At 41.6% G+C, this 15,466-nt stretch overlaps 1 protein-coding gene across 2 annotated transcripts; it reads right to left on the reverse strand.

The window, feature by feature from the left end:
• Nucleotides 1–9,096: 9,096 nt before the first annotated feature.
• Nucleotides 9,097–14,798, reverse strand: spata18 (spermatogenesis associated 18). 2 transcript variants are annotated; one of them, XM_047342766.1, is made up of 13 exons: nucleotides 14,576–14,798; nucleotides 14,326–14,485; nucleotides 13,001–13,106; nucleotides 12,812–12,927; nucleotides 12,515–12,633; nucleotides 12,233–12,328; nucleotides 12,013–12,147; nucleotides 11,680–11,911; nucleotides 11,415–11,573; nucleotides 11,123–11,298; nucleotides 10,665–10,788; nucleotides 10,479–10,553; nucleotides 9,097–10,225 (listed from the first exon to the last, which is right to left on the reverse strand). In XM_047342766.1, exons 2-13 carry the CDS (start codon nucleotides 14,410–14,412, stop codon nucleotides 10,169–10,171), a joined length of 1,482 nt encoding a protein of 493 aa, XP_047198722.1. In that variant the 5' UTR covers nucleotides 14,413–14,485; nucleotides 14,576–14,798; the 3' UTR covers nucleotides 9,097–10,168. The 2 variants fall into 2 exon arrangements, 1 of the variants encoding a protein (XP_047198722.1); XR_007034805.1 differs by having other exon boundaries at nucleotides 10,314–10,553; nucleotides 14,326–14,797.
• Between the last annotated feature and the right edge of the window lie 668 nt (nucleotides 14,799–15,466).

Consider the following 15,466-nt stretch of genomic DNA (forward strand, 5'->3'; position numbering starts at 1 on the left):
AACAGTGTTGTAGACGTTGTCCACCACCTACAGTGCTGCTCTGATTCAACTCGTCATCCTGTCCTGTCCTCTCTCCACAGGAGTCGATGTGCAGCTCTGGTGTTCAGTCTGACCGGGTTTGTCTTTTCCGTTTTCGAAATGACAATACAGTGAAAAACCACAGGTGGTCCTGGACATGATACAGCCTCTGATTCTGTTTCTAAGAAAAGATCCCAGGGCACTTCTCAGAAGCACATCCACAGAGAGCCGTACACACACACACACGCAATTTGTAGCATCAGATTAATAATTTTTTCCATGTAATCACTGCGTTTCTTACCCCCAGCATCTTCCCAGAAACTGAAGATGTAATAGGTTTCGGTGAAGTAACACCAACCCAGAAACCAACAGTGAATAACAGTGATGAGGCAATGTTTAGTTTATATTAATGTCAGCTCTATTTTTGTACAAGGTCATTTCTGGAAAACAAAGTAACAGACTTCCAGATCAGTGTGACCACTTGTGTGCTGCACTTCAGAGTAAATATTACTCTAAAGGTTCTGTCTCTTTAAATGGACTTTTTGACTTTTCATGGGAAAATGAGTGACAGTACTTTATTGTATCAACAAAGCCTTATCGGAGATGTTCTGCCTTCTTGTTCACATGCTGCTTCTCTAAATATCACAGTTTGAAAACTTTCCATAGGGTCACTTTAATAATCCCATGCCAGGGAAATTCTCTCATTACAGCAGCAGATGGTCAGAATAACGTAGAAAAGAGAACATGTTGGAGCACAAAATAGAATAAAATAAAATTGAAAATATAAAGGAATAAAAATGCAGAGAACATGCATGTACTTGAGTAAAGTGAAGTGACACAGGATGATGGCATGATGATGTAGACTGTATTGTGCATTATGTAAAAGGAGATGTATGTGTTTTATATATGTTTATATATTGGCTATAATTTCCCAATAGTATATATAGTATCTATATTAGAATGAATGTTTGTATCTATGTATGTTCCACTATGGCTTTATTTTGATTTGACTTGTGCTCATATCTGCAACTTCATGTCTTTTTTTTTATAGCAAATGAAACTATGCAACACAATCTTGAGTCATTACTCATGGCTATTTTGGTGACAGCTGCATCGGAAAGAAAAGCGTGTTTCTCACTAATTATTAGAGCAGTGCTCTAAAAATAGATTCTTGATGTAAATTCCTTTGCAAAGTCCCTGGAGAGAGGAGGGCTCATAACTTCCCGTTAGTCTTTCTTGACTTCCAGCTGCCAAGTACACAACCAGCTTGTCCTGGTGCCACAATGAACCATGTATGGAGTGTGGATCAAGTTTAACATGTCCCCATGATAATGTCAAGCTGAGTGACCAGTGGTAAGAGAATCGACTGTTTCGAAGTCAGAAATAAAAGTGATAAACTGCATATTTCTGACTTCAAGCAGTTGTAAGTAGGATTTTACTGTGATGAGTGTCAGATGAACTAGTTACTCAATGATTAACACTCATCTCCTCAATGAAATACAGGAAAAACAATAATGAGTAACAATAGAGATTTAAACTTTCTCAGTAAAGACTTTATTTCTCAAACACGGACAAAAAAACTCACATTATCCAAACAGTATGTCAGAATCCTGTGTGTCTACTAACCTCCTGATTCACCTGTGTGTGCTTGACAAAACACATGATTAATGAAAATGGCTCTTCACTTGACTTTCCATCTGAAGACTCCTCAGAGTCAGCGTGACATCAGCAAAATAATCATTTATTCAATAACCTCTCTTTTTGGTTTTACAGTGTGTACTCTGAGTCAGACATGCAGGAAATGTGATGAGCTGCTCTGCAAGAGAAATCTAAATGGGGATAAAACGGGGCTTAAACAGATCTTAACTTTTAATAGGCTGCACCAAAAGGGCAATGTTATCTTCTGGGAAATGTGTGACAGGGAACCACAGTTACCTCGAAAAATACACAGAGGTGGATCTAGAATTTTTCTAAATCAGGGGCCATAAAGGGGCCCCAATTTACACACAAGGGCCAATTATACTGTATGTCAAACATCCATGAACAATTCCTGAGTCAGTAAGGTTCACATTTAAGTCATTCCTTGTTTACGAGTAGCTCCATTGCTTTGAAAAAAGCCACACACCATTTAATATGTTTTGAAAATTGTTCATTGTTCATGTCATGGTTCACCATGACCTCAGTATTTTTTCCTGTCTAGTGTTTTCCCTTGTGTTTCTGTGTAGTCTGTGTGTTTTGGTGGGTGTGGCTACTCCCTCTCTCTCTGCTGTGGTGCGCCACGTCACAACAGTTCAAGCACATTGTGTACTTCAAATTGTCCTGTTTATTTTTAGTATCGTAAGTAAGTGAATATTTTATTTAAAAAGATAATAATACTGACAGGACATGGGCACTTCAGAGGCCAATAAGATGCCAGTGCCCCCCTGACCCTGCCACTGGATCCTCCCCTGGAAAGATGTTCTAACAATATATTGTGTTTGATATGTATGTGCATAGTGTAAACAGAGGGAGTGAGGCAGTGAAAAACGGTACAGTCAGACAGGAGATGTTTCTGTTCATGAACAAAAGTCTACTGAATAATAATAAGATGTAGATGTGTTGTTCTCCTGATGCTGTTTATTGTTGCATCACATTTCTTCTGACTGGTAGAACATGTTATTTGTTTCAGTGACGTGTCTCATGACCAACTGCTGTGAATGATTGAGCGTTTTATACAGAAGACAGAAAGAAAAGATCAGGATTTAAATTCTCTTCACTTAGGACTTTTTACAGGATCTAGCCTTCTCAGTTATGAATCATTAGTTTTTATTTGTCATGCCTTTTATACAAAACTGCCATGTGTGCACACAAATACATCTATTGCACATTCAAGGTACTTGTAGAAAATCTATAAATGAGAGTGTATTCACAGTATTTTTAAACCCAGATACATGAGGACATGAACAGTATCACTCCACTTCACACAGTGTCATGTTGTCTGAAAACATAGGTAAACACGAAGGTCCGTAAAGGTTGGCAACAAGCTTGTAGAGAGATGATTAAGTTTCTAATGAAGCAAATAAAGCCATGATCATATGGTATTTTCCTTTTACCTCCTGATCACATGCAAGTAACATTCTAAGACTGACTGACTTTTTAGGGCATTTTCTTATTTGTGATATCTTTATTGTTTTCAGAACACAAAAGAAAGTGGATTTCCGGGTGCCAACTGAAACTGAAGTCCCCCTGTAGTAGTAGTACTTTAAATAAACTAGTCAATTACTAATAACACTTACAATGAATATGACAATAAGTTAAGAATTTTTATTTTCAAAATATATTCAGTGATGTGTGGCTGTGAGCTGAGAGCAGTAAACAAGTAATCAAATATGTTGGACATATAATTGGCCCCTTTATGGCCCCTGATTTTAGTTTCTGACCAGGCTGCTGCTGAACAGAGTCGTACCTTGACCTTGGTCTTGGTCAGGAGCTCCATCTTTTACCCACTTACTAGTCAAACTTCCTCTTCTGTTTTTCACCTCTACGTCCCAGACAAATATTTATTTTTCTGCCTCTTCTTGGAGAATCGACTGTTGGGCACCACAGAGGGGGATCTGGAATGAAGTACGTCCCCACACAGTCCTGTGTTGGTTCAGGGGCCCCCGTGCAGACAGACGCACATAAATCACAGCCAATCAGCCGTTTGTCCCACGGATACAGTTACCAAGTTCATGTTAACTGAGAGATGAGCCATAAGTGAGATGTAGTTTTCCTGGTGGCGTTTACTGTCAGCATCTTAGGTCCAGTTGTAGACAGTCAATTTATTAAATACCGCACTGAAGTAGCCTACAACTGGAAAGAAACTGTGTTAATTGAGCATTTCTATTTTATTCTACTTTATATTTGTATTTCTACTTCAATACATATCAGAGCCAATATCATATTAAATTACATCATACATAAGAAAATGCCTTCTACCAAAATGTAAAACCAGCCCCCGCTCTGTCTGCTAGAAATTCAAAATGCATACATGGTTACATCGATTAATCCAACACTGTGTACAACACTCAAGGGCTCATTCTGCAGACACTTGTATTACCTCTGCCAAGGAGACACTGTTTTCTTCAGTGTTTGTAGCACAGTAGATTTCCACACAACTTGGTGGAAGGATGCTTTATGTGTCAGGGAAGAACTCATTGAATTTAGTTTTCTTTAACATTTTGCGTTTTTCAACATTTTCATTGATTTCTCAGAGAATAATTCATGTATCATGTTTAGGGGAATGACATCTATGAGTGTTTGGTGCAGATCCAAATAAAAACCTGGATCTAGTGAATTTAAATGTGGTTTCATAAGGGGACTAAGCGACATTCTGGTTTTGAGTACCGTTGCTGATACTGCATTTACTTAAGTAGAACTCTGAAAGCAGGACTTTATATAATAGTGTTTTTTCATTGTATTATAACTACTTTATACTTAACTAAATAATCGGTATACTTCCTCTACTGTGAAAGAAACTGGGACATACAGAAGGTAAATATAATGTTTGACTGCCACCTAGTGGTGGAATTACAATACTTCTAAACGCAGAGAAGTGTTAAACACACTGTGACTTATATGTGCAAATCCCAAATTAAAAAAATGTCAGATCCAATCCAATCGGCTTTTCACATTCAGCCATTCGTTATTAAACACAGACAAAAATAATTACACAACACATGCTACTGATGTTACGTACATTTTATTGTGACGTTCTATTTGTTCAGCCTCTTTGAATTTGTCTGTTCTGTGAAAATCTATTTGCAGGAAACGGTTTTATTTCTGTCTGCGTCTCCTCAGTGTGAGTTTCATCTCCTCCCTTCAGTGCATGAGAGAGAGAAATAGACAAAAGTCCCATGTGACGACGTGCTCGTGTGTTCAGTGGGTATAAGTGAAGCTGTAAAGACCCCAGAGGTCAAACCACAGCCACAAGAAAGTCACCATGTATTTAACAGTGGTGCTCTGTGAGGTGGTTATTATTACAGGTTTCAGATCTTTCTTTTTCTTCCTTTTTTCTCTCTCCCCCTCTAATGTTCATTTCCACCACCTCTGTTCTGGGTGGGGGTCTTCAGCACCGAGGCCGGTCGGCCACTAGATTGGCGCCAGGTTTGATCGTCGGTTTCCGCCGAACTAAAAGTGTAACAAGCCCCAGTGGAGCAGTAACCTCCGACACTCACACCTGCATCCACGGCCCTCGTAACCTGCCAGTGCTAGTCTGTAATGTAAGTGGCTGTTATTCCCATTAATCACACCATCCAGATGTGTTTTCATATGGAGCTTTCTGGGGCCGAGAGGCAGGTTGAGTTCAGCTCCCAACAAAGCAAACCGTGTAATTACAGCACAGACGGACATCTTTGCTTTGCTGCTGTGAGACCTGAAAATGTAAATGAATTTCTCTCTGCCAGGCCACTGACATCTCGTCGAACGCCTCAATCCTCGAGAAAAGAGAGAAAAAGGTCACGACGGCCTCCAGAAGTTTTTAATGATGTGTTTAAAACGATCCTGTGGAAAATACATGAACCACGTCACCTCACTCTGGGCTCTGCAGATCTTTTGTGTCCCTGCTCTTTCAAGATCTTGAAAGGCCAGGCACACGACCACCTAGGCCAGGTCTGCACAGCTCATAAGAAAGCACCTGCGTGGATTTCATGAGGAAAATATGACTTTTTGAGCAAGTCAATGTGTTTTTTCTCCACTTGCACTAATAATTGAGACATTTAATTTCCCTCTCTGGTGTCAGGAAATCAACACATCACATCACAGTTTTGCGAGAAACTTACTTTTTTGGAGAAGGCACATAAAACCATTACCATTGACTTGGGCCCAGATGTGCAGCGGCTGACAGAGCAGGAAGAGGAAACCAAGAGAAATGTCTGCACTGGGAAAAAGAGAGTCCAACTTTTAAGTCGTTTTTCTTTATTTGATATCTCAGTTGTCATAGAGAAAAGGAAGGAAGTGTTTATCTCTGGCAGAGGAATCTGGTCACTTGATGTCTGATCTCACTGGAGCTGAGAAGAAGTCCAGCGGTCACGCCTGATTCCTCCTCATGCAGCATCCACCAGCTGGTGCCTGCAGCCAGCCCCTGATCTCATGCACGATGCTAGTGCCAAGGAGGACACCCTTGGGTGTTCCAGCAGAAAGTAAAAGGGGAATAAAGAGCGGGCGGGGCTGGGTTTGTGCACTTACAATTATTCCCACACAACATCGTACTGATGTCTGCCACCACAGTCATGAGCACCGTGTCTGTCTCTACTTCTGTTGTGTCCCTCCTGTCGTAAATTGTGTGCATCCCGCTCTGTTTCCAGATGTGTTTAATGTCCTCTCTGGGCCACAGACAACACTGAGACACAGAGGCCTGGTCAACCTGCAGTGGCTCATTGACTCCTCTGTTGAAAGGTTACTCAACTGGAGAAAAAGTCGACTTATGAAGTTTTCTTGTTCAGTAGCTAGAGAATGAGCTGTTTTCTCGCCTGAGCACATCCCCTCTTACCTCCACTGTGTTTTTGTCTCCTTTGGCTTGATTTCCTTCCTTCCTTCTCCCCTCTGTCTATTTCAATATTGCCTATGATTTGCACACCACAGTCTGGTCAACCATAACCATGTCATCATGTGCTGTGATATACAGCCCCATTAATATTCCCCCCTCTGGTCTGGCAGCGGGTTCAGGGCGGGTACTCATCACACTCGACCTCCAGAAACTCGACTCTGGCCAGCACTGAGCACATGATGAGGAGCCAGAGGAAACATCACACGGTCCAGCGGGGATGAGTCAGGCTCCTGCCACCAAACTGGAAACTTTAGCTGGGTTTGCAGCTCGGAGTGTGTTTAGGGTGAGCTCCAACGGCTACTGTCAGTCTTGTTCGCTGCCAGAGGACGGCTTACATCTATGTGCATATAGAGGATTACTGTTCCCTCTCTGTGTCAAATCAAGTCCCAGTGACCTGACAGTGGTGATGGTGCTTTTGAGCATGATTGTCTATAGTGTAGACAGAATTGAACAGTTTACAATCTCCGTACACAGTCTCATACGGTGGCTGAGACGTCAAAGAAAAGAGCATTAACAGAAAACACAAATGCAAAAATCACACAATGGAAACGGCCACAACAGAAGAGAGCGACAAAAGATGTTGAAACGAAATGAGCAGAGTTACTTCCTGTGGTCAAGTCATGGGAATATTGGACAAGTGAGCCATCATTAGTGAAAACCCAGATAAGCCACTCGCCAATTCAAATGACATGCTTGTCTACTCAGGTGCTGTGGTACAGGTGCTTGGAGCAGCCAAAGAGGAAGAACGCACTTGTACCGTAACACCTCAAATTTGAAACGGTGAATAGCTTGTCCAAGTTTTCACAGAGGACGGCTCACTTGACTGATATACTCATGATCTCTCCACAGGAAGTAACTGCTAATTTCATTGTTAACATCCGTTGTGCTTATTTCAGTTGTGGTAGTGTTTCCGTTGTGAGGCTTTTGCAATTTTTCCATTTGTGTTGTGACTCTTGCATTCATTTTGTGACTTTTGAATGCATGTTGTGGCTTTTGCAGTTGCGTTGTCACTTTTACATTTGTGTTGTGGCTTTTGCATTGTAGATGTTACTTTTGCAGTTATGTTATCAATTTGCATTCGTGTTTTCTGTTAATGCACTTGTGTGAGACGGCCTCGTAGGTCTCGGGTCATGACCACAGATGACCACTGCACACCTGAGCAAACAACCCCCCCACCAGGCGCAGAGAACTGATCTGAGACGGGATCGACAGGCTCCCTCTCAGTTACAACATGACAGCAGGACCTGGCCTGAGTCCCAAGAGCCAGGACCTCTCAGAAACTGCTGCACAGAGACAACACACTCATTGTGTGCGAATGTGATGAGAAGGCACGGTGGAAGTTTCCATGCCATGGCTGTCTGCATAATGTGCCCCTCTTTTTCCAATAGATTTTCTCCAAGTCTTTTAGAATCATCTTTGATGCAGATCCTGACAAAGGACAGTTTGTATTTTTCTGAGGATGATGAGAATTTTAATGATTCTCTGGAGTAAACATCAGAGGAGTCAGCGTGGGATTCCTGCTCACACTGGAATGACACTGGAAACCACAGCACATAGTTCTGCTCTTTTTCTGTGGCCAAAACCATAAGATGATATTATTCAAGCTGTGTCATCCAATAGCATTCAAAGTATGTAGTTGTAAACACAAGATCACAAACAGCATTTACTGATGTGGAAACCTAATCACCGCAGCTATGAACGCACGGAAATCTTTATTCAGTATCAGTACACAGATAATGTCCAGCTGAGTGAAATCACTGGTGGATGAATAAGATTTCCATTGAATTAAAGATGAATTTGGAAAAGGGTAAATGGACGAATATGAACATGGATAGCTGTAAATGCAAATAAACACTATAAATTAACTCTGCCTCATCTGCAGCAATGTGAGTGACGCTCTGAGGCTGTTCCTAACCGGAATACTCTGGGGAAATGGACGCCTGCTGCAGCTTCGCGTTCTGCTCTGCAGAACAAATGCCTGATTGCAGATATTAGATATGGTTTGAGGAGCTGACAGTGTAATTGCTTCGGCTGATGAGGCAGGCTGGTGCAGCACTGGGAACGGCCTGCAGATAGACCTCATTAGATGCTAAAACACCCAATGACAGCATTGCAGGAGGGATTTTGCTGCTGGGATTCCCACAAAGATTTCATTCAGCTGTAAACATACATCTTGCTCTAGCACTCAGAAATGATGCACAGTGACTAAACTGGCTATTCCCATATTTTAAATAAGCCATTTACCAAGTTTATTAGGGCTGGTTTGCATTTCATTTTTTGTGAATATGATGTTACCTTTTAGTCGTTGATGTTGTCTAATGTTGCTGTGTCATGTGGGATGTGCCAAATGTTTGACATGACTCTAAAAAAAAAACACTAACTATTAAGAACTTGCCTTGTAGAAGTTGTCTCACAACCAGTGCAGGGATTTTACAGCTTGAACTTGTATTAAGAGTGGAGTATCAGCGCCATCTACTGGTAAAACAGAATAGAAAGATCGTCGAGAAGGCATCGAGATTTAAAAAGTTTTATTTCTAAATTTGTGTTCTGTTGTAATTGATCAAGATGCATCATCATGCCTTACCAACACTGCACTGCTGGTACGGCTGCTAAAAACTGATGTAGTAAATAAAACACATTCAGCAAAAAACTGAAAACAAACTGAGCTGCAGGAAACTAAACATTTTGTCATTTATTAAAAAAATTATAATAATCATATAAGGCACAGTCAAAGAATATACTCATCACACACCACAAGTTAAATCAAAATGAATAATCTACTATGGTTTGTAAAGTCAAGTCATTAACAGGCAAATCAAGTACAGAAGTATCAGATATGTGAATGTACCTGGTGATGTATATACAATACATGGGATGTAAACTAGGAGAAATAAATAGAATGTCATATTGAATGCATTTAGACATTGCTGCAAATAACTAATCATATTCTACATAACTATCTCTAATTATTCATATCAGAACTCGATATAAAGTAACAGCACCAAAATATAAAGGGGGGACTAAAGAAAGCAATGTCCATAGAGTACTGGAGGAGTGGAAGTTAGCACAGATCATTAGCACCATACTGTACGTCCTGCTGCATACCCAAAGTGTTCTGCTATGTAAAAAAGAAAAATAATCATACACGTCACATGCTCTATGCATTGTGGTGCTATAGTTCGCTGTCAGACTACGAAAGTGCTACTGTGCAGGTCGAGTCTTCCTCCGAAAAAAAACAACTTTAAATGTCTCACGACCACTAAAAAACACTGTTAGTTTCTATCAATAACCTCTAGTCACACACTGAATATAACACACTCAAGACAACAGTTAATTTAGCTGCCATCCTCTTTTACCTCATCTACAATGTACTGGCCTCATAGTGTCAGTGTTAGTGTCAGTGTCCCATAAAACTGTCCCCTGACCATGTAAACTCTAAACAGCCTTTGGTTGGTCCAGCTCAGTGTCTGAGATTTAAATTGCTGTATTTGGTGGAAGCAGACGTAGGCGTTACCCCACGGATGAAACAGAATTTAGAATATGTCAGACATGAAGGTGTGGACCCCGGTCCGGTTGAAGGAGAGTTCACAGGTAGCTGGCTGAGAGACGATCAGGTGACAGGATTCTCCTGCTGTTAAATGCCTAAAAAAGATAATGGTATTGTTTGCATTTACAGTTTTAGAGTGCATTAAAGCTTTTACAAATGAAGTGGAGATTTTGAAGTACATACCCTTAGGGCCATTGATGTGCATACAAGTTATTAAGTGGAAAATGATACATTTGAATTATACATTTTTGTATCTTTAAGCCCAATGAAACATGTAATACCAAAACCAGCAACTGCGCCTGTCCTCCAGTGTGGTTTGTTGCACTCTCAATTATTATAGAGACTTACAAGACTGCGAGTTGGGCTGAGAGAGCGAGAGCGCACAGGGCTGGTGCTCCTGCTCTGGTTCTGGCTTCTACTCCACTGCAAAAAAACCAGACACATCACCATTGAATGCAAGAGCATCTCCATGTAGGCTTCATGCTCTGACAAAATTCTAAAGTGCACATTTCTGAAGCAGTATAAAGTCAGTACCGGAGCCCCTCTTCTGGTCACTGCCTCGCCCTTCACTATGACGGAGTTTCCTTCCATCAAGGCTGGCCACACGTGGTACATCACCAGAGGAGCAGTGAACTCAGAGTCATAGCTGCGGCGATACCTGCAGAGAGAGAGAGAGAGAGAGATGGAGGGAAAGACAGTGAAAAGAGTGAGAGAGTGGGATGTGTGTGTGTGTGTGTGTGTGTGTGTGTGTGTGTGTGTGTGTGTGTGTGTGTGTGTGTGTGTGAATGCTGTGTGTGTGTGTGTGATTGCTGTGTGTGTGTTAAGAGTGACATCTACTGGGAAAGACATCAAATGACACAAGTTATGCGCTGTAGTTCAAAGGTGCCGTTGTAAACTGCTTGGCAATGTAACATAAGTTAAATCAAACACTGTGAATGTTGTTGTGCAGCCCTGATATAAGGTTTAGACACAGTGTTGTACAAGGGACTGACTTAATGTCATTGTAAAATTCTCCATCACAGGCGAAGGCCATGTCAAGCGCGGGGTCCAGAGTCTGCATGGCGAAGGCCACCCTGCACGTCTCCCTGATCAATGTACTGATGAGGACAAAGTCCACCTCTGGCGGGAAGGAAATGCGGGGATTCACGTTCATGGAGTTGATCACGCCCTGGGGAGAGGAAACAACACAGTCACACCCATTGCATTTAGTTATATGTCAAAGTTCATAGATTTCTTCATAACTCTTGAGGACAGAGGACAAATCAGAGACAACTTTAAACTTACCTCGACGCTGTCCTGTACATCATATAGCTCCACGTTTCTGACAATGTAGTCCACGGCTGCGTCTTCCAGACTTTCTGGTCCAAAGTGGGATGGGGACAAGGTCTTTCTTACACGCAGCTTTAACTGGCGGAAAGCTAGTTTTGCTGTCTTGAAGGATTCCTAGGAGATAAAACACAAAGTAAGAAAAGCACAGCACCAGACAATCAAACACAACCCTTCATATTTAACTTTTATTTTTCGGGCCCTAAATTAATATCAGCCGTACCACTACAGCAATGAAGATGATTTTCTGGACCATCTCTAAATCAGCGATGTAGCGTCGAAGCAGGCTCTGGGCCTCCAGACGCTCCCCAGCATACAGGTCGCTAAAGCGAGACACGAGGCGTGCGTGGCGGGAGGAGTTGGTGAGCTGGGCTCTGGTGGGTGACTCACTCCTCATGGGGCTGGAGGAGCGGCTGAGTCTGGGCAAAGGGCTCGGAGAACGACTTCTCACCAGCCTGAAGAGGAGGAAGAGCACGACACTGTTCTGTGTAGTGGTGACAGTGTGTGTGTAGAAATGTACAGTATCTGCATAATTGCACTGGGTGTATGTGAGTACCTCTCCTGCAGCATGGCCTTCTCCGTGCTCAGGTAGGACACTTCATCTCTCAGCAAGCGAATCTGACGATTATCGTCATCAAGAGCCATCAGCTTCCTCTTGTAAATCTCCACCTGCTCGTGTGCGGATCGCAAACTGAAACACAGACACACTCCGCATCAGTATCACACATTGTCTCACAGATAACTGTATTGTTCTAGTATTAAACTGTATCACGCACTCTGCTTTCAGTTGCAATATTTCATCTTCAGTGGCCAGCAGAGTAGTTGCTGATCTGCTCTTTGTCTCATCCAGGTCCTTGTGAGCATCAACCAGTCTGTAAGAACATGGAGCACATATGTTATAGTGTGTTCATACACTCATACAAACTGTAAACTGTGCAAATAAATTCATGAAACTGAAATTGTAGCTGGCTGCAGTTATTAACAACTACTGCCTTACTGTACTACTGCAACTGTTAGTTAGTGTTACATGACATGCTGTCTGTACTGGTCAGACTTACTCTGCTCTGACGGAGACCAGCTGAAAGCGAGTGGAGCACAGCTGAGTCTCCATCTTCTGCATGTCATTGTCATGAGAGGCAGAGAGCTCCCTGATCCTCCTGTCCTTTTCCACCGAGTCCTGATGATTAAATACATACAGTAAATATGACAACAGAATTCCACAATAAAAGAATAAAGCTATCAAATATTTTATTTGAATTAAGATTTTAAAAAATTGCAAAAAGTTACACTCACTAAATATTTTTTAATAATGGGACATTCTTTGATATGAAGCCTATAGCAAGAGGTAATGTCACCTGGATGAGCTGTAGACTGGTGTCATCAGGGACTGAGGGCTTTGCCATGGAGAAACAGGTCCCAAGCCACGGCAGCAGGCGTGTTTTGAGAGTGTCCACTCCAGCGTAGTGTCCACCTGATTCACGAGGATGTCTTGTATTATTCATCAGTGATTATATCCTGGTTAATCTTGTATAAGCAAACCTTACCCTCAGCAGCTGTGAGGTTGAGGATAGTAAACAGTTGGCCCTGGATCTTGGCGGTTATTTCAATCAGCTCACAACATTTGTTCAGATTCTGGTCACAGGAAATGACCTGGAAGAAGAAAGATGACAAAAGTATGGTATTTAGTGTGAATACAACTTTGCTGGGTGACATGTAGTGACAGGGAGGTGACTGTGTGACAAACCATGAACCATTTAAAACTGTAAATTGTTACCTCTACCAAGAAGGTTATGCTTTCAACCCTTTCTGTCTGTTTGTTGGCTGGTTTGAATTTTTGTTAGCAAAAATAACGGTTTTCCACGAAGTGATGCAGTATGGATCAGGGAAGAACCCATTTAAAGTACTACAAGCTATTAAATATGAATTGATGGATCTGGATGTAAAAAGAAATCAGGCACATTTAGAGGACTAATAAGAAGTTTGTGAAATTTAGTGCAGCTTGATTGATATAAAGGGACTTCATTTAAGGACACATATCTGTCTTGGCAGAGGTATGTGCTCTAGTGAGTGAGTTATTGGCTGTATCATTTATTCTTGCAGTAGGTATTTACCATTATTGTAACATATAACGCTCATATATAGAACTCTATATACTGTATAGCTGTATCTGTGTTATAAAAAGAATAATAACACTGAGTCAGAGGTTATCCAACAGCAGCAAAAGTTGTCCCAGATTTTGTTGCAAGCAACGACACAGTAAAAAACGTTGTGTACATTCATAATAGCAAATAATCTGCTGGTAAATGTGCAGATTAAACTATAAATATTAGTTCAAGTTTACATAAACAACTTCCGGTTTATGAGGGAGGCACTGCTACGGTGGATTTCTAACGGAAGTAAACGGACGTGAACCATCCCACCAGTAAAGTCAAACATCTTTGGAATAGTCCAACCGTTCTCATGGCGACCGGCGTCCATAGCAACCAAACTCTACCGCCGGGAAATCAATGTAACTTGAACAAGTGCATTCCTTCACTGTCGCTTTAAATAACGACATGTATTTACAACATAAACCGTTTCATATCACAGCTACAGCTAAAATAATAACAACAACAAATACGATGTGTAGCGAAACAACAGCCAGTTGAGAGGAGTAAACAAAGTCATTCATCATATTTACAGGAAGAGTTTAATACCAGCTGCAGTCTTTTGACTCAAACTCTGATTTCAAACGCATATAATATACACATACATACAAGTTTTGGTTTGTAATTCTTGATATAACCCTGTGATATAACCTGAGCCAGGCTGACACTGATGAAGAGCTGTGGTCAGATTTAGGTCGATCGTTAGTTATTGATGAACTTACATGGTAATCTTTGTGCCAGCTCTCCAGCTTGTCCTGCAAGACGCTGAACGAGGAGGTGCTGGTCAGTCTCCTCAACGTGTCGGCCATGTTCGTCCAAACAGTCCTCAGAGGATTAAAACGTCCCAGGACACAGCGGGACCTCTTCTTTGCCAATGGTAGCCTTCATCGATGGAACGAGTAACAGTGTCAGTGGTCACAGATCAAAGGAATCTTTGATGTCTTAGAAAGTTGCCAAGGTGAAAGATTTCACCTTTTTCAAGCGTCCCTCTCTCTCTCTCTCTCTCTCTCTCTCTCTCTCTCACTCTCTCTCTCTCTCTCTCTCTCTCTCTCTCTCTCTCTCTCTCTCTCTCTCTCTCTCTCTCACACCTACGACACAGTCAAGCACCGCCTCAGGTTGTGGTGACCAGGCGAGGAGTTTGAGCAAACCAAACCAAACAAAAGAAATACATGGTCTGTGTGCGTGCGTGTGTGTGTGTGTGCGTGCGTGCGTGCGTGTGTGTGTCAGTGCTCTGCAGCTTCTGCTCTGAAATGTCACACTGTGAAACGACACCGAGGACCCACAGAGTAAACCTGAGGGCCACTGACACTGATACTTTGTGATTCTGCTGCTCTGCTGCGTTAAATCCGAGTATTCTACTGCAGGTCACAGTGGACTGAACTACACACGCAAGGGAGTGTTGTCATGTCATAACTAACTTTTGTGAAACCATAATATCAGGCATGACGATCACATTAATGCATGTATTGTGATTACTTTCATTATTGGTATTGTGATTTTTATTATTATTATCATAGTATTATTAGCAGTAGCATAAGTAGTAAGAAAAAACACAACAATAATAATTATTATTATTATTGCAAATGCCAAATTCCTAATTCTGTCCCTACAGATTTTCTATTATTATTGTAGTAGACTTCTTGTATAGAGAGCAAGCGGTCTTTGCCCCACCCTCCTGCTTGCTGAGTGCTAAGTTTCTTTATGAGTTTTTATTGTGAATGAATGTACAGGGAGTGTTGAGCTCCTTCTGTTGTGTCCAGTTTTGCAGTTGGAAATTTTGAATGGACATGTTTTTCTATTTTAGGATCCTTCTGTCATTGGCTGCTTGAACTTGGAAGGAACCATATTTTATTGGGATGGCAG

Source organism: Hippoglossus stenolepis, chromosome 14 (assembly GCF_022539355.2).
Source record: "Hippoglossus stenolepis isolate QCI-W04-F060 chromosome 14, HSTE1.2, whole genome shotgun sequence".
Taxonomy (NCBI): domain Eukaryota; kingdom Metazoa; phylum Chordata; class Actinopteri; order Pleuronectiformes; family Pleuronectidae; genus Hippoglossus; species Hippoglossus stenolepis.